Here is a 21190-nt window from a genome sequence, read left to right on the forward strand (position 1 = left end):
CCATTTCAGAGCTTTGTGACACCTTGAGGAACGTTATGCTGTTTTTAACTATGCTCTTCAGCTACATAGTGTGTGATCTAGGAGGAATCTGAAAAGCTATTTTGTAAAAGCTTTAGCCACCATCTTTACCAAGATGAGTCCCAAACCATCAAATAAATTCCCCCTTTAACAGAAGTGGGAATCCATCAAAATGTCTTTAATGCAGTACTAGTGGAAAACAATTCACCACTATTCAGAGGTTGTAAGTATTACAGCAGAGGCTATTCTGGCACTTGGAGAAAGGAAAACTACTTACCAACAATCTAGCTAGAGTTCTCTGAATGCGAAATCTCTGCAGATCCCCACTGTAGGAATTGAGTGCTCTCTCTCAAGTCTTGGAATCATTCAATACGCTTGTGGGTCTTAACTGCAGATCACAGTATTCTGAGGCAATAATAGCCTGTGGCCCCAAACGTCCTCAGTTTCTCTTTGTCTGTTTGATATCTAGGGTGAAATTCTAGCCCCACTGAAGACAATGAGAGTCTTTCCATCTACTTTAGTGGGGACAGGTTTTCACCCTTAATCTTAAAATGCTGAAAGAGCATGGAGCAAAAAGATAGGTCAGTGTGGCTCTGCAGAGAACCTTCACAACACTCACTGCAGAGAACTCAGAACTAGTTATGCAAAGTAAACTTTTCTTTTTCATGTAAATAACTCTACTGATCTCTACTGTAGAAGATTGGTAAACTGTAGAAATCCTTTAGAGGAGGGCTGGTGAGAGCTTATCTGAATAGAAACAGGACTGCCCTTCCAAAAATAAGCCCCCAATCTGGCTCTAACATTAAGAGAAATGTAAAGAGCCTCCTGCCAAATCCTTTTGGGGAAGGGAGTTCTCCCCACACCCACAGCCCCCTCCAGAAAGGTGGCTGAGAGCTCTTCAGAATTTTTTCATTTGAAAGAGCTTGAGCGAGAAGAACATAAGCAAAAGTTTCTTACACATGGTCTTCATGTTCTTTTCCTTCTGAAGATGCTAAGGCTTTCCAGATGACTAGTTAAATATCCTCCCCTCTTTAGTCCATGTTCACAAATCCTAATTAGCAGATTTGTCCTTTGTCATGACAGTAGTGAAGCTCTTGCTCTGGATGGATGCCAGTGGGAAAGCTCACCCTGTTCTGGAATGATCTAGAAGTCCTGCCTTTGCAGGTAAGATGGCAGCTGTAAAAATTCCCCAATAAATATGTTAATCAATTTTATTAGCACAGCTTTAGCTATGAATATATGCATGTAATGCCAGTCATTATGATTGTTAGGTGCTACTGGCACCTTATTTGGGGTGGGGGAAAACACCCTTCCCCAAGAGGAAATACAACCTTCTTGTGACCACGAACTAGTTCCGCACATCTTGGCATGTGAAGCTACAAGAACTGTTTGCAAAGCTATAAGGACTGCATGTAAATTGACTTGTCATACCAGTACCTCACACGGAATGGGAAAAAGCAAAGGGAAGAAGATGGGTCTTGAAAATGCAGAGGAAAATGAGGGGAGGTGATTAGGAATCGAGCAGTCATAACCATTTACACAGTTGTCTGTTACACACAGGCTACTCAAAGATTTGAAATACTTAGAAGGGGAGCATTTGAAGTAGAAGGCCTTTTCAGAATCTGATCCAGAGACTAGTTCCTCAGAGGCTAAAGAGCCCAACAGCAGTGGGGAATCCCCCAGTGAATAGGAGTGCTGAATACAAGGACTGCTCTGATTACAAGAAATATTGGAAGGCTCCATAATATTCCTACAAAACATCACCTTCATCTGTTGAGTTGGCTTCTCTATCAGAACAGAGATGGATTTTGGATCCAAGAGTCCTACCTGAACTTATTGGGTCAATAAGTATGCCAATACTGACCTGTGGATCTGAACTGCTTGGAATTCAGGGAGGCTCTTTGCACCAAACTTTCCCATTGAAGGGTTTGTCTGCATTAGGGTATGTCAGGATGTGTCTATAATCCTTTTCATATAATGAAGACAGATTCTGTATGTGTGGATCAGGATCATGAATGCTCCGTCAAATGGTCTAAAGACTTCAAAATACTACTTTTAATAAAGAGGACAACCATAGAGAAAATTTGAGGTTTAATGGAAATAACCAAAATCAAAGACACTGATTTCAGATCAGAATCCAACTGTACTGAAGACATTGATCCTACTGATATCAAAAGGTGATCAATAAAGCTTCCTCAGAGGATAACTGAGCTTGTTAGCTAACTTACTGGGTGCCTGATGAGTAAAACTTGTTCAAGCTGAACAGTCCTGAAGGAAATCCTTTCTAGGTATTTCAACCATCTGAAGTGCTGATTATAGACATCAGATTTACAGAAAAGACACAGCAACTCTGAATCTTTAACACTTCTTTGGGTCTTCCATCTAGTTATCTTGCTAATACAGAAAAGAGCAATACATTAAGATTTGATTTAATTAATATACTGCCTATTTCACCAGCCTACACTTCTAATTCTTCCCATTGCCTGACTGCAAATGGGACTTTACCTCCTGCTCCCTGGAACAGCACAGGGAGCATGCATGGTAATTCTGCTAACTACTACTTATGGAGACTGTCTTGTTTCAGGCTCTCTGCTGACAGGCACCACTGCATATTTATACTCATGTTTTCTAAGTTATTTGCACAAACTAAAACACAAGAAACTGTTCAAGTGAAAGCTGGGATCCATGCAGATTCTTTTGCTATGTAATCACAAAATTCACTGTGCCATTACAGCAGGCCAGGTCTGCACTACAGAGTTATGTCGACGGAAAGCAGCTAAGCTCACACTGCCCTCACTAATTTCAAACCATAACCCTGACTCAACTCCCTTTTACACAGGCAAAACATTGATTTTTTTAATGTTAATAAAGTTAAACAGTATGATTAACAAAGAAAGATTAAAAAATAAAGCAGTAGGCATTAGGTTAACCAAAACAGGCTAAAGATAAGAGATCTGAAGGCAAATGGAATTGGAATGTAATTACAACTCCTTTGCAACACGTCCATGATCACAAGCCAAATTACAAGCCTGGCTCTAATTCTACATGGACGCCAAAGAGTGGGATGCAAAAGTAACCTGGATCTGTTTTTCTTGTAACTAAAGTTAGTTTGAATAACTAGCACCCCAAAATGCTAGTTGTTGAATGTAACAACGAATTCCTCAGAGTTTCTTATATAAAAGTGTAAATCATGTATTAATATCAAGTATCAGAAGGACTAAAGAATCCTCATACACTGGAATTTATTTGCACGACCATGTATTCAACATTTACTTGAAACCCCTGATGCCTTTTTAAGCAAGCATTAAATGAAGGTCTGCCTACTGGTGGGGAATTTATCCTATCAGCTTTTGGATGGCACAAGTTCTCATTTCAACCAGGTATACTGTACTTATGTATGGGGGGGAAGGAGGGAGAACCCAAAAAACCCAAAGATCAGTTTCCTGTATATTTTTAAAGAATATTTTGATTAATGTAGGTTATAGTCACCAATTAAAGGGTTAAACTAATAAAGTCAATTTTTAAATAATAAAATTGTAATAAGCTAATATGTATTGGTGGTTTGTAAAAAGGTAGCAATTAGTATTAAAAAGTGAAATTTTAGTCATTCTATATATGCACAATACTGTGCGACACTGGTAATACAGGGACGCAATTTAATGATTATCTTTGCATTTGTTTTTACAAGAGTCAGATGCCAGAAACAAACAAAACATTCAGTTAACTGATTTTGAAAAAAATTATGTACGTTTACAACATCAAAAGAATCAAGACAAAATATAAACCTTTGCTACTTACAATTGTTTATACAGATTAACCAAATCACAAATCTGTCACAATATAAATGTTTAATTGTTACAATATAATGAATAAGAACATACAGAAAATGATTTTTATAAAATTTTCCTTTGTTTTGTCTTTTAAACCTACCATTGTAACTAAGTTAGCTTTGCAGGACTTTTGGGGTACATGACTAAGAAGGCACCAACAGTACAAAGCAAATACAAAGCAGTTTGAGTATTTTTTTTTTTTTTTTAAAAGAGTGTTCTACACTGATACAACACAAGAAAAGGCAACAATATAAGTAAATCCCCTTGAACCTTTACAAATTTGTTCTGGATTTACAAAGATACTCCAACTTTTAAATTTCTTCCAATGCATCACATAGTTTTGATCCAGCACATGCTACAAGTATCATTGTAAGCTTCATTTTACTAAATGTACACTTTTCATTATTTTAGTGTGATGTATTTCAATCATCACCAACTAAACCATTTGTAAGACCAATGTGTTTAAAACTTACGCAAAAGGATTGTTCAGTGCCTTTTTTAAGCCACTGCATTTACAAAAATATTTTCCCTAAAATTTGAGATTGCTTGAAGACGTTGCTGTACAAATACAAAAGTACTACGCAAGGGACCCAAATCATGTGCGTACCTGTATGTCTGCAGGAACATATATTTATTTATACCATATCACTGGCTGTAAAAATCAATCAATAAGTTTATCAATAATCAGGGGGCTACATAAACTACACTAACATAAGCAAATATATTAATAAAAGTTTATATCTACGGTATAGTTATTCAGCAGACTGTGAGAGACATGGTATAAATATACTGTAGCACATTACAGTGGCAGCAACAACAGGTTTTTCCCTCATTTGTTCACTAAAGATAACCATGCGTAACTCATCTATGGTTTCTTTTGGCCATATAATCATACCCAACTCCTGAAAGCAAATAGTGCATTACACTGTTCACCCTATACTGTGGATTGCACACTCCAAATTTTATATACTATCTAAAATATTGATATGAGGAATTTTGATGCCAAAGTCATGAAAGCAGAGCTCAAAAAGCTTATCACCAGAGCCACCAAAACAGAATTTTCTTGTATTACATGTTTATGTATTTGCATTTATTTATTTATAAAGGTTGGAATGTTTTGGTAGTTCTGTTTACGTTCCTTATACGAAAAATATCTTTACTATTAATAGGCATATCATGTGTGTCACATCAATAACAATATGCCTTTCGGTTCTCTGCTAGTCTATGGGAATTTCCAGAAATATAATCTACAAATACACAGAACAGGCAAGGAAAATCAAGCATGAAGTGATGAAATAATTCACATAACAGTGTTGTTATTATAGGCACCTTCTTTTAAAATATTCTCCAACCTGACAAAATCATGCTTCTGCAGTTGAGACAATGAGTTCAACTCAACATCATCCAATGACGCTTTGATGAAAGCAGTTAGTGGTTTCATGCCAATCTGATTCAGCAATAGCAGCTAAGGAAGAAAGCACCAAAGCGCCAGATGTTAGTAAATCAAACCCATGGCTTCTCTTTTTTAGAGATGCAACTTGACAGTAAATTCGTAATACAAAAAAAAAAAAATCTAATATTAAAAAGAAAATGGTTAAAAGATGAATGGGAAAAGGGGTGTATGAAACAAGCTGCCAAAGCTCTTCCTTAATAAATTAAAGTTGAGTTGTTGCAAACTAAATGTTTCAATAACAGTCTTCTTTCCATATTTTTCCAAATCAACTCCTGTAGTGACCATGATCGTGCAAGTGTCCAAGCATCTAGATATAGTTTAGCTTTTAGAAATTGGGCAAGGAAAAGTATTTTGGTGAAGATATAATGCGTAGAAATGTCAAAAGAGATTTTTACACTAGTATCAACAGTCAAGTGCAGTATTGTAGAAAAGTTGTTAACATAGGCTCTATACCAGCAATTCAATGATCAACTTTGCAGTGTTCTGATAATGCTCTTAATATATATTGTATGCAACGAAGATATTCATGGACCACAGGATTTTTCTAACAGAAAATGCCCTTTGAAGATGAATCCTTGTTTATTAAAAATTAGTTTTGGCAGACTAACACCTACAACAAATGAAAATTCAGAATTTTATATCTGATAAGCACCCTTATAAAATGAGATTCTAAATCAATGGCGTTCTAAATTATCTTGAAAAGCAGACAGAGAAGTATTATGAGGAAGCCTGGGATAACATACCAGCAAGCATCCTTATATACACACACTACAGTAACAAACGGCACCTGATTTCCATTCAAACACATTATCCAAAAGGAAACCAAAAACTAATTCTTAATATTAATGTGAAGATATAAGGATTTAAATTTATTTCCATGAATTACAAGTGCATTTTGTTCATATTAGCAGGCAGTCTTTATACAATCCATTCTTCACTGCTGCCAAAATAAAGTGAGAAAAGACAGCAGAGAAATAAAAAGCTAAAAATAAAACTAGTTTTCCTAAGTTATTTGTTGAATAGCATTTCAGTTGAACACAATTCAGAGGTAACAATAGATTTTTTTTCAATCATAGGCATGTGGCACTTAGACAATCATCTTTGCACAGAAAGCTTTAACAGTCATGCGAGGGCACAGTAATTATTTTAAACAAGGCAAGTTTCTCACCACAGAGAGCAGTGGGGAAAGAAAAGGAGGCACTGCACTGGAACAGAACATCTAGGAAACTCCACATTATACAATTTCAGTAACAAATACTTGAAAATATCATTAAAAGGTATACAGTTTTAAACATCATTTAGTGCTAGCTTTGTTTGGCTGTCCTAACTCAGCATTATCAGAAAAGTTTGATAGTACTTGACAAGAGAACAGTACTTCACGTCACGAGCTCACGGAGGCTTGATTACAAATCATTATAACGTAGGTTGCAAGAAATTAACTGGAGATGCCGACGTGCAGTAGTAGCAAAAGTAAATTCAAACTTTCTCATTTAAAGATGCAGTGTTTCTCTCAGCAAGAACCCTGAATTTATTCATTAAATTCAAATGTTATATAAACTAATCACCCTCATTTGCAGTGTTTCATTGGTATATATAGTAAGTAGACTGAGTTTAATAACAGCACATTTTGGTTTCTCTGCTTACTAATGCATATGGATGCCTTCTACTAAGGAAAACATTCATAATTAGGTAAATATGCCATTGTGTTCTTTATTAATTTTTCAACACACAGTGAATAAATATATTAGTGAGCTGCCACTTTCATTCTTTTTGCATAAATCTTGTAAACACTACATATAGCATGAACTTTGGAAGTACTATACCTCCAGAATGGTACAAGTATCCACAATCTTTTTAGTAAAGGCAGGGGAAATGTCGGATTTTTTTCACTACATAGGAAAAAATGTTCTAGATGGGTAGATGAATTCTGTTAAGTTGTATTCCTAGATATTCACTAATATGCTGTGTAGAATTTTTTATGTACAGAATAAGAAACCTAAATAAGTGCATAAGCAAGATTAATGCAAATGTGGCCCATGCTGTAATCCTTAATGGAGTATATATGAATGAGTTCCCATTGTGAGTAAATGGTTACTGTATAAAGGCGAAGTGCAAAAAAATTGGGATGTCACTGACTTAAAGTGCCCTGAATAGTAGCTTTCCCTAAAAAATGCCAGTGACTTCAGTAAAATCAGAAAAACATAGTTCATGGTGCAAACTTCTATGGGTTAATGAGTAATCTGCTTGGTTAATGATACAGGAGTGAAAAGAACTACTGCATCTTTCAAACCAGAAAGCAAGCAGTTAAAGTATGGTCAGCAGTGGGTGCACTTATAGTACAGTACTGCAACAGGTCAACAATGGGCATTACGGATAAGACTATCAATAACAATTCTTCAGACTTAAAGAATTAATTGAAAGCATAAAAAGCCAAAACTACCAGTAACTGCCCTCCTGAATGGCTCAAAGGAGTTAATGGATAAGCTGAGATAGGCCATAAGACATGACCAAGGATATAAGAACTGGGAAGAGGAACAGCAACGTTTGAGCATGCCCAGTCCTTTAAGTCCTTGTCCTACAAAAAAACAAAACATGTTTTAATGAAGAAGATCTGAACAAGAAACTGTAATTTAAGATAAGAAAAATTACCAGTGTTTCTGTATCTCATATACATTAATTCGGACTGACAAGTTGCAGCTAATCACAAAAGTCAAAGGCAGCAGTACCAATATATTCATAAGATTTTCAAATCCCACCCTCTTTTGCTCATGTTCTACAGAAGATCTCCTGGTGTTCGGACAAACTGTCTAAAAGAGAAATTTTTCAGAACTTCTAATATTAATTGATTTATTATCCACAGGAAACATGTTAAACTACCAGAAGGATGTTCTAGATTGCTGTACCTGAGATGAAAAAATATTTACGAATAATGAAAGATTAAGCGAATCGTATTTCCATACCCTCAGATCCACCAATCCAAACTGATGGAATCTTACTATCAGTACTAAAAACAGAATAGGGAGGGAGTTCAACAGGAACCAACGTTCTTAAAATGTATCACTTAACTGGAGGCAAAGCTATCCAGCTTGCAGTACTCAGTTAAAAGGCAAATATGGGGAAACTACAGTTCTGCTGAGTTCTTTTAACAAGCCATTTCCTTGGGGGAATGTCCTAACATTTGCAGGACAGTCACCTGTGTAAATCTTCCACAAGGAAGTCTAGCATGTATAGTAGAGAAAACAGTTGACAATGACTACTACACAGGAAGAAGCTTTTTTCAGGTAACTGTATATTCTTTTGTGGACTGAAGAATATCAGCTACTGTTATATAGGCTGTCAATGCCAGAGACCAGGCTCAAGACAGTAGATTCTGAATCTCAGAAAATACCGTAGGCTTGAGAGAGAAATTTAGACTCATCAAGACCACATACATTAATTACAACAATGGGACTGGATTTGTCTTTCTGAATCATCCTTACCACTTGGCAACAGATGCACAGAAACAACTGTACAGGAAAGATGCCTCTCACTGCCACTGCCACAGATACTTGCTGGAAAATATGCTGTTTAGTGCTAAGATTGAATGTAAAAACTCTAAAAATGGGAGAAATCCATCTGGTTGACAAAGCAGAGAAAACAGGAAAGACATCAAAGGGAATGGAGTATCATTGTGAAGTTAAAATGAACTAGAAACTTACGTTAAAAACAATGGTGAAGGGTTGGACCTGCTGACAATGCTGATCATGATTGACTGGTCTGAGTGGTCAGTCAGCACTGTATAGGCTTATCATGATTACATTACTAAACTAGCTGATGTTCTTTATCATGTCAGCCAACTCCATTCTTCAAAACTCTATTCAAACAATAACATTTTTTAGTGAAGACAAACCTTAGGTGATTCTCCTTCTCTATTAAGTGACAAGTCCTCAGCACCAATAGGTGCTTCTGGTCCATGGAGATATCAAGTTGCATTCCTCCCAACAGTGGGCACTCCTGGTGACCAGATTCCCACTTTTCCTCCTTCCCCCAAATAGCTGATAGAAATCAATTCCTATCATAGGAATTATACAAGGGCTGTTTTTTCTACTTGCTATTTCCTGGAAGCAAAGACAACCCTCATTATCTGAAGTTCCAGGACACTGGCTGAACAAGAGACCACATTCCTCTGAGTTACTTTTCATAGCATCAATGGTTCAATGTTTAGATTACCCATTTTGCCACTAAAGCGTTCTCTGCTCTGTACAACACTCTGAAAGAGGCTCTGTTTCAGTATGCTTCTCAGTGACAGCTTAATTAGTTGGCCTGACTCTTCTGCCCATATAGACAGAATAGCGCAGCAGTAGTAGGCTGAAGTAAAGTTCAATAAAATTTTTCTTATAAATTTTTCCTACGAAGACATTTTAATTAAACTTTTTCCATAGAAGCAGGGACCTGTATTGTGATTGCCTCTCAGAAAGAACTAAAGTTGCAGAATGTGGAAGGGAGACTGGCATCATTAAGGTCTTGGAGCCACAAGTCTTTAGTTTTATTGGTAGTGAAGCCTGACTTTTCATAAAAGCTGCAACCCATTGAGGATAAGTTAATCTGAAGACACATAAATCTAGGTTTAAAGAAGGCTATTTTAACCATTTTAAAGGTATTAATGGTAGCTATATTAATATAGTAAACAAAAACTAGAAGCCATTAAAAGAACAAAATTTCAAAATAAATTCTGTTGTACAATTGTACACAAATAACTGCCTGTTCAAGCTAGTGACCATGGTGGAAGTTAGCTTGGTTTGGAGTATAACAGTCTACATTTCCACAAATCTCGTCACTAATTTCACACACAGTCAGTGTTCATGAAAATGATCTGGATCAACCATACTGGAAACTGAAATCCTATTTTCAGTGCAGTTAAAGCACTGGTTGTGGCAGAGAAGCCAACAGTCCACATGCTTCCCTGAATCCTGACCAGCAGGGACTCCCTCTATGGATAAGGATAGTGCTCAGGCTCAATAAATCCTTGGCTTCTCTTTTGAGGCTACCAAACAAGGATGCCAGTTGTGGTGGACAGCTGTTGAAATGGATTCAGATCACTACACTCAATTTTACATAGGAGCACAGTACAGACAGTTTGAGCTGTCAGACATGTTTGATCCAGAGATAAAAGTTTGTTTCATGGAAGTGGAATAGAAACAATCCAAATCTTCATTCAATGGCCTATTTAAAAGTACTTTATATTATCAGCATCACAGAAAAGTTTTAGTCAAGGATTCTCTGAGTAAATCTGAATAATTTTGCAGGAAGTTGAAACTTGTAAATTTCAGGGTATCTAAAGAAAGTTTTACATCAATATACTTTACGCCTATTAAAAAGGACAAAAAAAAAAAAAAAAAAAAAAAGAGGATCATTACAAAATAAGTCCAGGCGAGGAAAGATGTAGATAAAGGAGAGTGGGCAAGACTTTATAAGCAAGTTACACATGAGGTGGATTGTTCCTGCAAATTTCAGTTGTTGATTTTTTGTTTTTTTGTTTTTTTTGAGGGGGGGGTTAATGTATTTTTAAAAAATTGCCATTGGAGAGAGTGAATAGCAATCAGCACAAAAATACTTTGATCTTAATGATTTATACAGTCTTCATTTAATCAAAATGAAAATATAAAATCTTTTAGATGCCTTTGTGAATTATGTACTCAAATATTTTGGAAGTATTTTCAAACAAATTGGGATGACTATCAATAAAACATTCTTGTTGTGTTTAGGTCAATGATTTCTCCTCTTTACATTATATTACAACAATGGAAACATTAAATGTTTATTTAAAAATAGAAACAACCTAGAACAAGTTTTTGAAATATTTTAAGTTTACATTGATATTATGTTTTAAGAGATCTTTTGAACAACATTTGAATATCAGTGCTGCCATAGCTTTTGTTCAAGCAAGCACCATTTCAATTTCACTGTCAATCTTCAAATGTAATCTACAAATTGAATAAAAAGCATGTCAGAAATTGCTTGAATTCCCAGTAGGCATTTTAACATTGCAGAGAAAATTAAACCCATTTGTTTAAAACACTATGGCTGAGGTCAAATCAGTACTCTAAAAGCAATAACTAGATGTTAAGGGGTTGCTTTACAATAGTAATGAAATGACAAGCTATGAGTTTTGCATTAATGATAACTACATAAAGTTCTATCAATTCCTCTTTATCTCTTTTACATGGTTCATTATGATTAAGGCGTTATGTACCTATGCACAATTTAAGATCGATATCCTGGCTGGAATCTAGCAGTTTCCTCAAAAATTAGTTCTTTCAGTTTTTCCTTCGGCAAGTCATCCAATTCCATGTCAAACTTGAAAGGTGCTTCAGCTACAGGCTTTAAAAAAAACGACAGTATTTTTTTTAAAAACAGAAAATGTTAAGACAGTAAACAGTTTGAAGTGGGTAGCACAAATGTCTCTTGATTAATTTTTATATACCAAGATTTAAATAATTTCTTAGTGAACAGCTATTCAAAACTTAAAACATATTGAAATATCTGAGTATGTGAAAGCTTGTAGCTGAGTAGCTACCTGAAGACAAATTCCAGAGAGACACTTAACCTTCCATTATAAACCTAATTTTGACTTTCACTCTGCCCTATGTCACCAAAACTAAACTAATCTTTCTGAAATTTCATTGGCAAGGTCTTATGCCAAAGTAGACTTTTTTCTGGAAAGTCTAAGGCAAATCTCAGCTACCTTGTTTCCCACCCCCACGCCTAGGAGGCATGGTAGTTCATTATGGCATAATAGTTCATAAAAGGGGTCTTAGGTCTTTTTTCCTACTGTCTACCCAATATGTTTTTCATTTTACATCTAGAGAACGTGACAACACAATAGAAAAAAATCTAAAATAAATGGAAGTGGGAAAGTCACAGGAGAAATGAGATTTCAAAAAAGTTAATCCAACTTTTTCCAAGCATTAAATATAAATTCTAAATTAGGATTGAAGTTAAATAGATACTCCATAATGTAAAGTTAGTAAGACAACATTTCTCTAAATACAAGCAAATTTGCTTTTATTATAGCAAGATTAAACCTGCATATATACTACACACACTATGAAATGTGGTCACAAACAAGGCACCATCCAATAAGACTTTCATAGTAAAATGAGTGAAAATAACAAAAAATCTAACAGTCCTTTTGTTGCTTTTAAATTTTTTGTTTTGTTTTGACAGAAGGAAATACAGACACTACCTTGAAGGGAAACTTTAAACTCAATTTGCAAGTACTCAACTAAACAATGAAATAGCAAGGGATTTAGTTAAGTGTCATTTATGGTTCTGTTTCTGTAACTATACTTTAACACAAGCCCAATATAATTTTAAATTTAGGGTTTGATTTGTCAGTGTTTTTCCATTGTCTAATAAAATCATGCCTAAGTGTGACCAGACTCATGTAGTATCTAAAGATTTCTGACGAACTTTCAAATTTAGGTTCCCAGAATTAATCTACTAAATCCATACTAAAATCCCTAAACAAATATGCAATTTAAAGTACCCACGCTGTAAAATTTTAGCTTAACTACATTACTCGCTATTTATCTGCAACCAAATATGGCTGTTCTAAAGTCCCAAAGGGAACTGCAATCCAAATATTTCCTGGTATAAGCATTGCGATTTTTTTATATACACAGTGTACACAAATTGTAACAATTTTTAATATAGAACTGATTTATATAACTATTGGCAATTTTTCAAGATCCAACTATACAAACTGTATCCTTAAAAGGGCTTCTCTGATTTCTTGTACAATCATCTACAATATTTATGTTAAAAATCCTTTACCTCATCACTTGGATCATAATACTGCTCCAGGTATGGATGGGCCAAAGCTTGCTCCACTTCAATTCTCTTGTGAGGATTAAAGGTCAACATTTTATCCAACAAATCAAGTGCTAAGAGGAGAAATAATTTTTTAAACAAAAAGTCAACATATGCTGAAAGTTCTATTATATTAAAAATAATACAGTGACTGGTATTTGAGATCTAACACAAATATTGCCCTTTGTTTTAAATGCTAATTGTAGTGTGAAGATGTTTCAGCTTACCCATAATAGGAGCAGAAGACTAGCCAATGTAGTTAACAGGAATGCCAAAATTTTTATTTTATTACCCTTTCCATATCCAAGTTCCTATTCTCTGATCATTGACTTCCTGTTCACACTGAGAGTTCTCAGAATGTATTAGGATTGCAACATTCATAATACCATAGGCCAGTACTAGAATAAGGAATCAGTGAGGTAGCTGTGTTTGTCGCTTTCTACAGATCCAGACTAAAGGTACGTCTACACTACGGGATTATTCCGATTTTACATAAACTGGTTTTGTAAAACAGATTGTATAAAGTCGAGTGCACGCGGCCACACTAAGCACATTAATTCGGTGTTGTGTGTCCATGTACCGAGGCTAGCGTCGATTTCTGGAGTGTTGCACAGTGGGTAGCTATCCCATAGTTCCCGCAGTCTCCCCGCCCATTGGAATTCTGGATTGAGATCCCAATGCATGATGGTGCAAAAATAGTGTTGCGGGTGATTCTCGGTAAAAGTCATCACTCATTCCTTCCTCCGTGAAAACAATGGCAGATAATCATTTCGCGCCCTTTTTCCCTGGATTGGTCTGGCGGACGCCATAGCATGGCAACCATGGAGCCCGTTTTGCCTTTTGTCACTGTCACCGTATGTATACTGGACGCTGCTGACAGAGGCGGTACTGCAGTGCTACAAAGCAGCATTCATTTGCCTTTGCAAGATAGCAGAGATGGTTATTAGTTGTTCTGTACCGTCTGCCATGCCATTGTAAATTGGCGATGAGATGATGGTTATCAGTCGTTCTGTACCGTCTGCTGCTGTCATGGGTGCCTCTGGCTGAGGTCGGCCAGGGGCGCAAAGACAAAAATGGGAATGACCCCCCAGGTCATTCCCTCCTTTATGTTGTATCTAAAAATAGAGTCAGTCCTGCCTAGAATATGAGGCAAGCGTGCTAGAGAACCAGTGTACTAGAGAGCACAGCCGCTCCGTGTCAGATCCCACAGAAATGATGAGCTGCATGCCATTCTAGGGGGTGCCCCTGCAACAACCCCATCCATTGCTTCCCTGCTCCCCCAACCCTCCTGGGCTACCGTTGTAGTGTCTCCCCCATTTGTGTGATGAAGTAATAAAGAATGCAGGAATAAGAAACACTGACTTGTTAGTGAGATAAAATGAGGGGGAGGCAGCCTCCAGCTGCTATGATAGTCCAGGCAGTACAGAATCTTTTCTTTAGACATGAAAGGAGGGGGCTGATGGATCTCAGCCCCCACTTGCTATGATGAAGACGGTTACCAGCCATTCTGTACCATCTACTGGGAGTCATTCCTATTTTTACCCAGGCGCTCCCAGCCGACCTCACCTGAGGCCAGCCAGGAGCACTCACAGGCTGATGACGATGATGGATAGCAGTCATATTGTACCGTCTGCCACCGGGGAGGGGAGGGGAGAGGGTGCTGCTGTTCAGTGCCGCAGCATCACGTCTACCAGCATCATGCAGTAGACAGAGTGACATATAAAAAAGTCAAGAAATGATTTTTTTCCCTTTTCTTTCACGGGAGGGGGGATAAATTGACAAGCTATACCCTGAACCACCGCGGACAATGTGTTTGATCCTACAGGCATTGGGAGCTCAGCCAATAATGCAAATGCTTTTCGGGGACTGTGGGATAGCTGGAGTCCTCAGTACCCCCTCCCACCCTCCATGAGCGTCCATTTGATTCTTTGGCTTTCCGTTACACTTGTCACGCAGCACTATGATGAGTCCCTGCTGTGGCCTCTGTCTGGAGATTTTTTTCAAATGTTTTGGCATTTTGTCTTCTGGAATGGAGCTCTGATAGAACAGATTTGCCTCCCCATACAGCGATCAGATCCAGTATCTCCCGTATGCCCCATGCTGGAGCTCTTTTTGGATTTGGGACAGCATCGCCACCTGTGCTCATCAGAGCTCCACGCTGGGCAAACAGGAAATGAAATTCAAAAATTCACAGGGCTTTTCCTGTCTACCTGGCCAGTGCTTCCGAGTTCAGATTGCTGTCCAGAGCGGACACAATGGTGCACAGTGGGATACCGCCTGGAGGCCAATACCGTCGATCTGCGGCCACACTAACCCTAATCCAATATGGTAATACCGATTTCAGCGCTACTCCTCTCGTTGGGGAGGAGTACAGAAACCGGTTTAAAGAGCCCTTTATATTGATATAAAGGGCCTCGTTGTGTGGACGGGTGCATTAAATCGGTTTAATGCTGCTAAAGTTGGTATAAACGCATAGTGTAGACCAGGCCTAAGAGTCCTGTGGCACCTTATAGACTAACAGACATATTGGAGCATAAGCTTTCGTGGGTGAATACCCACTTTGTCAGACGCAGAAGTGGGTATTCATCCACAAAAGCTGTGTCTGACGAAGTGGGTATTCACCCACGAAAGCTTATGCTCCAATATGTCTGTTAGTCTATAAAGTGCCACAGGACTCTGTCGCTTTTTACAGAATAAGGAATGTGTCTCTAGGGATTCAGGAAGTCAACTTTATTCAGCACTGAATTCTTGAAGTCTTCCCCTCTCCGCCCACCAATGTCTTAGAAGCACAGATCAATGGTTTTATGGACTTTATAAACCTAGCACTTTCTGTACCGCTCAGAGTGAGTGCAAAGTCAACGAACACAGAACAACCACTGTGGAGACATGCAAAACAAAGGGATAAAAAAACCTGGGTCTTAACTATAAATTTCTTCTGTAAAACAGTATGTCTGAATTCTGGATGCGAGTGGGTCCTAACCCTGAAGGAATGTTAAGGCAATTAGAACTGAATTATATGGCAGGCAACATTAGAAATTCCTACCAACTGTATTTCAGACTAACTTAAATAGCTGGTGAAACTATAAAAACTGGTTAATCTAAATACTAATCCCTTGGTAACACAGGCCCAGCATGCTTTCCACTTATCCAGTTCTCTTCTCGAAACTATGGTTCTGAGTCCTGATCTGAGGGTGAACCAGGAATTGACCAACATTGGTTCGATGAAAAATGTACACGTAATGACCAAATTTTTCTCATAATTGCTCTGGCAATTATGTGTATGTGGGATGTAACCAGCAGGATTCAACAATAGGGAGAGAAAGAATCAAGTAGTCTCTCTACAAAACTCATTTTAGGACTTTTACCAAATGAGTCAGATAAGTCAAGCTTAATGTTTGGTAAACATATGGATTGAAAGATGTAGCAGTTTTGCTTATTTCCATAATTAGTGCATGTCAGCAATCTTATGAAGCATGCTTTGAGCTCTAGTGAAGGATAGTTCCTTGTTGATTGAATGTCTCATATACATATAGTTTGTAGTTCATCTGGTCACTTTGTCATTAGCTACTTTCTTTCCTTTACATGAAGTGAATTGGATAGACTGAAGTTCAATTGCCCATACTACATCTGAGTTACCAACATTTTGGAGGATGCGATTAACTGGACCAACGTACAGACTTCTGTCCTGAGTTCTAGGATACTGGGCTAGAACATTTCTAGAGTTCCTTTGTGCATAATTGTCCTTGTGAATACCTCATCCACTACTAAGAATATTTAACTCAGACACTCTTCTGGCAAAACTTAGGGGAGCTAGAGTCCACCTTCATAGGGGATTAGCGCGGACTTGTAAACCCAGACTTAAGTTCTAAAATGGACACAATCTCAACCAGCTATTGTACTGTGTTCCATTTTAGGATCCTAGTCCCACACAGATGCCTGGAAAACGCTCTTTCCTGTACCATCTGATTATTGTATTCAGAGCTGTTAACCATAACCCACAGTAACTCAGTTTCCAGCCTGCTGACACTATCCCACAGAAATTTAAGTCTGTGGTCTGGAGGGTTCGGAGATTCCTTCTGCACTCTGTGAACTTATGCTGAATCTAACCTACATCCACAAGGATGCAACTGATTATTTCCTACTTTGCCCTCCAAATTTTAGAACCATGTCAGTTATCTGCCTAAACAAAAATCCCTGACTTTCCAATATTACCTTTAAAGTAGCTAGACTGCTAAACTTATGTAGAATGAGTCTGGATGGCAAACTGGTCTCAGCAGTGGTAAATACAACCATCAAGTTGTTTACCATTAAACACTTTTTTTGGAGCAGAACCTACCCTGCCTGTTCATTGTTAGATGAGAGTAACATCTCTTCATTTTAAGACTTCTTAAACTGATGGAGACTTGGATAGCAGCTGCTATGCCGAGATCAGCCTGAGCCTGCGTTCCCTCATTTAAAGTAAATATTTGCTTTGCTGTTTTGGGATGATGCAAAATGAGTATAACTTGGGGTCTTCTAGAATGGATATTATCCTTTGTAAGGTCTCATTCAAGTCCTAGTCCCTTGATTTGTGGATTACCTGCTCTACTAATCTGTTCTGTAGTTTAATCTGCCTTTTAGGACACAGTATTTCTTCTGCTTCCTGCATTAGAAACTGACATTCTTCTTCCATTTACTTATATATCCTTGAAGTTGTCAGGTATGCCTGAAATCATGATAGAGCCTTGCTGCCAGTAGCTCCATCCCGTTTCTAGTTCTTCTGTTCTTGTGATTGCTTCACATCTCTTGAACTGTGTGCAAGGTTGGCACCCATTGTTACAGTTTCCTTCACTGAGATTTGGGAGTGGAAACTGCATAATCTGCTGCTCTGATGGCTAGTCTGAAGAGGAGTGTACTGGCAGCGAAGCAGCTATTCCTTTTTCCAGATGCTCTTACGATGGATCTTAAAGGTCAAAATGAACCAATGCAGTTTTTTCAAGTGAAGAAACCCCCAGGAATGCTGAGGGAAAATACTTCCGGCATCGGTGCATGTGGCGAGCACACACACCTAATATGGAATGGACACAAACAAGTACTCTAAGAAGAAAACTTCATTCTGTCAATGCATCTCTATCTTGAAAGAGAAAACACAATACAATATTTAAGGTATTTTTAAGATGCCTATCACTTTGGTAACTAAGCAGTTCTAGGTTGGACAAAATCTGCCAATCTTATCAAACTGTACAATGATTTTGTGATACACACAAACATCCAACAGGAACAGAGACGAGATTACCAAAATCCTTTTAATTTGTGACCTCCAATAAGTTCAAAATTGAACTGGGGTCTCTGGGTTCAAATTCAATCCCAACACTTAGACAACTAACAATTTTAACGCCTTGATGATGGAAAATTGGGATTTCCATTTTATATATTGAAGTCAACTTCATTGCAACTAATTTTGAGAAATATGGACTGCTACAGCCCATGAGTTTAAAAAGGAGGTTGTCGTCATCATCATCACGTTCCTATTACGCCTCTGGCGTTTAGGGCAGTGACGAAGCTCCTCCACTCCTGTCTGTTTCTGGCAAATCTTTCAATGGTTCCCCAGCTGTGCCCCAGGTTTTTCAGCTCAGCTTCCACAGCTCTTCGCCATGTTGTTTTCGGACAGCCTTGTTTTCGCTTGCTTTCAGGTGTCCATCTTATTGCTACTCTGGTGATGGAATCAGTTTCCATCTGAAGCACATGACAGACCCATCTCCAGTGCCTCCTGGCAATGATGGCACTCAGATCCTCTTGGCTGCATTTGTGTCAATAGATCTTGATTTGATATTGTTCTGGGACAAAAGATACGGAGGATTTTTCTGAGGCAGGTTATATAGAATGAAGACAGTTTGGACATGTCATACTTTCTCATTCCTCAACATTCTGCACTATAAAGTAATGTTGAAAGTATGCAGCTCTGATAAATCTTGAGTTTGGTTTTGATGTTGTATTCTGATGATTTCCAGACTGTATATAAGCTCCTGAAGGTGTTTCCTGGCTTTATTGATTTTGTTCCGGATATCCTGGCTTGTTCCACTGTCCCGGCTGATGGTACTGCCCAAGTATGTGGATGTTTCTACACTGATGAGAACATGATCCTTTATCCGTACTGGTGATGGCGAAGCAATATTAAAGGTCATGATATCCGTCTTACTGATTTTCAGTCCAATTTGCTGGATGAATGCATAGAGTCAAATTGTTTTTTCTTGTACATGGTATTGGGTATGTGATAGGAGAGAGACATCATCTGCGAAGTCCAAGTCTTCACGGGATGAGAAGTGTTTCCATTTAATGCCTCTTGGCATGTCTTCTATTGTACACTGCATTACCCAGTCGATGGCAATGTTGAAGAGGAGTGCAGACATGACACAGCCCTGACGTACTCCTGTTTTGACTTCAAAACTGAGCTCACTGTGATCAAAACTGTAAAGCATGTAAAGTCGAAACAGAAGCTTTTGATTATACAGAAAGGAATTCCATATGCCCGCAGAATGTGCCATAGGCTGGTCGTGTGAATGCTATCAAAAGCCTTCTCAAACTCTATGAAATTTATGTAGAGTTGCTGATGCCATTCTAAGCTCTGTTCTATTATGTTTCGTAGAGTCAAGATCTGGTTTGTGTATCCACGACCTTTCCAAAAACCAGACTGCTCTTTTCTGAGAATGCTATCAACTGTCTCTGATATATGCTGGACTATGATCTTACACAATACTTTGCTTGGCCAGATAAAAGTGTGATACCACACCAGTTATTACAATCACTGAGAGTTCTTTTCTTTGGTATCTTCACTATAACCCCATTGGTCCACTCATCTGGCACTTTTCCCCTTTCCCAAACTGATGTAAATACAGGCGAGTCTCATCTTACAGTGGGGTTACGTTCTGCTGTCAGCACGTAAAAAGAAAATCGCATATAGTCAAAATTACATTGAATGTAATGGTGGGCGGAATCGCCCACACTACAGGTACAGTATTTAAATTGTTATTTTTCCTGTTTTTTGTTTTTGCCTATTGCATAAAACTGAATTCGCGCATGTTAAATGTGCGTTAAGATGAGACTCGCCTGTAGAGGGGCCAGGATAGATGATGCTAATCCAGGATTAAAAAGGAGGTAAAAGTTTATTAAAAAAACCTAAGTGTCATGCTTATGTATAATTTTAAAATGAGATTTTTTCCAAAGCAGTTTAAGCAATTTGTATGCCAAATTCTCATTAACTTTACTAGGAACTGGTGTACAAATCCCTAAGCAGTTCTGAAAATCCCACCATTGGTTGCTTTTTGTGCTGTTTTCCATCTTTAAAAAAATCAAGACAAATGTAATGGAGCAAAAATATAAAATACCTTTGGGGTCTGCATTTGGAAACAGCCTGTTCCATGGTACCTTATTTTTGTGTGGCAGAGAAAGCAAGTAGTTTCTGGCCTTTACATTGATTATACAATTCAAGTCTTCTTGAGAAGGAGATCCAAGTATACCTAAAAAAATACAAAATAATTTCATTCATATGGAAAGTACATTGAAACAGCCACATTACAAGCTTTTGATAAGACTCAAAGATTTCTACTTTTACTCTATTACTGCTGCTTAGATTTATTTTTAGAAAAAGTGATAGATGAAGTAATTTGATATAAATAGCTTTCACAAACAATTCTGATCAAGTTTCATCCTCACTCACAGACATATTTTTATATTAGACTTGTATCAGTCTGTGAGGGAAAACTGATTTTTGATCAGCTTATAGAAAAATAAGTACTACCAAATATGAAATGAGCTACATTTGAGTCTCAACAAGTGAACTAAAAATTAATCTACATTTTTATTTTGTAATATTCAATTTAATATCATCATCAATACAATAAAGAAGAGATCATCTCTTCATTTTCCAGAGAAGTTATTTGAGACTTAAAGAAGTGGCCTGGACTGTTCACTTAGTACAGCGATACTGTATAAACCCTTTATTATAATTATTATTACTACTAATTTATATATGTGATAGCATCGAGAGGATTCAATCAGG

At 37.6% G+C, this 21190-nt stretch overlaps 1 protein-coding gene across 1 annotated transcript in view; it reads right to left on the bottom strand.

Annotated features, from left to right (window-relative positions):
- Window positions 1–3798: 3798 nt before the first annotated feature.
- The window catches only part of MAPK1 (mitogen-activated protein kinase 1), a 48974-nt gene continuing 31582 nt past the window's right edge, over window positions 3799–21190 (bottom strand). Inside the window, exons 6-9 of the mRNA XM_030582626.1 lie at window positions 20517–20648; window positions 13117–13226; window positions 11534–11661; window positions 3799–7876 (exon numbers count right to left, since the gene is read on the bottom strand). Coding sequence (XP_030438486.1) covers window positions 11545–11661; window positions 13117–13226; window positions 20517–20648 — 359 coding nt within the window. The 3' untranslated portion in view covers window positions 3799–7876; window positions 11534–11544. The remainder of the gene's footprint in view (window positions 7877–11533; window positions 11662–13116; window positions 13227–20516; window positions 20649–21190) is intronic.

The sequence above is a fragment of the Gopherus evgoodei genome, chromosome 13 (assembly GCF_007399415.2).
Source record: "Gopherus evgoodei ecotype Sinaloan lineage chromosome 13, rGopEvg1_v1.p, whole genome shotgun sequence".
NCBI lineage: Eukaryota > Metazoa > Chordata > Testudines > Testudinidae > Gopherus > Gopherus evgoodei.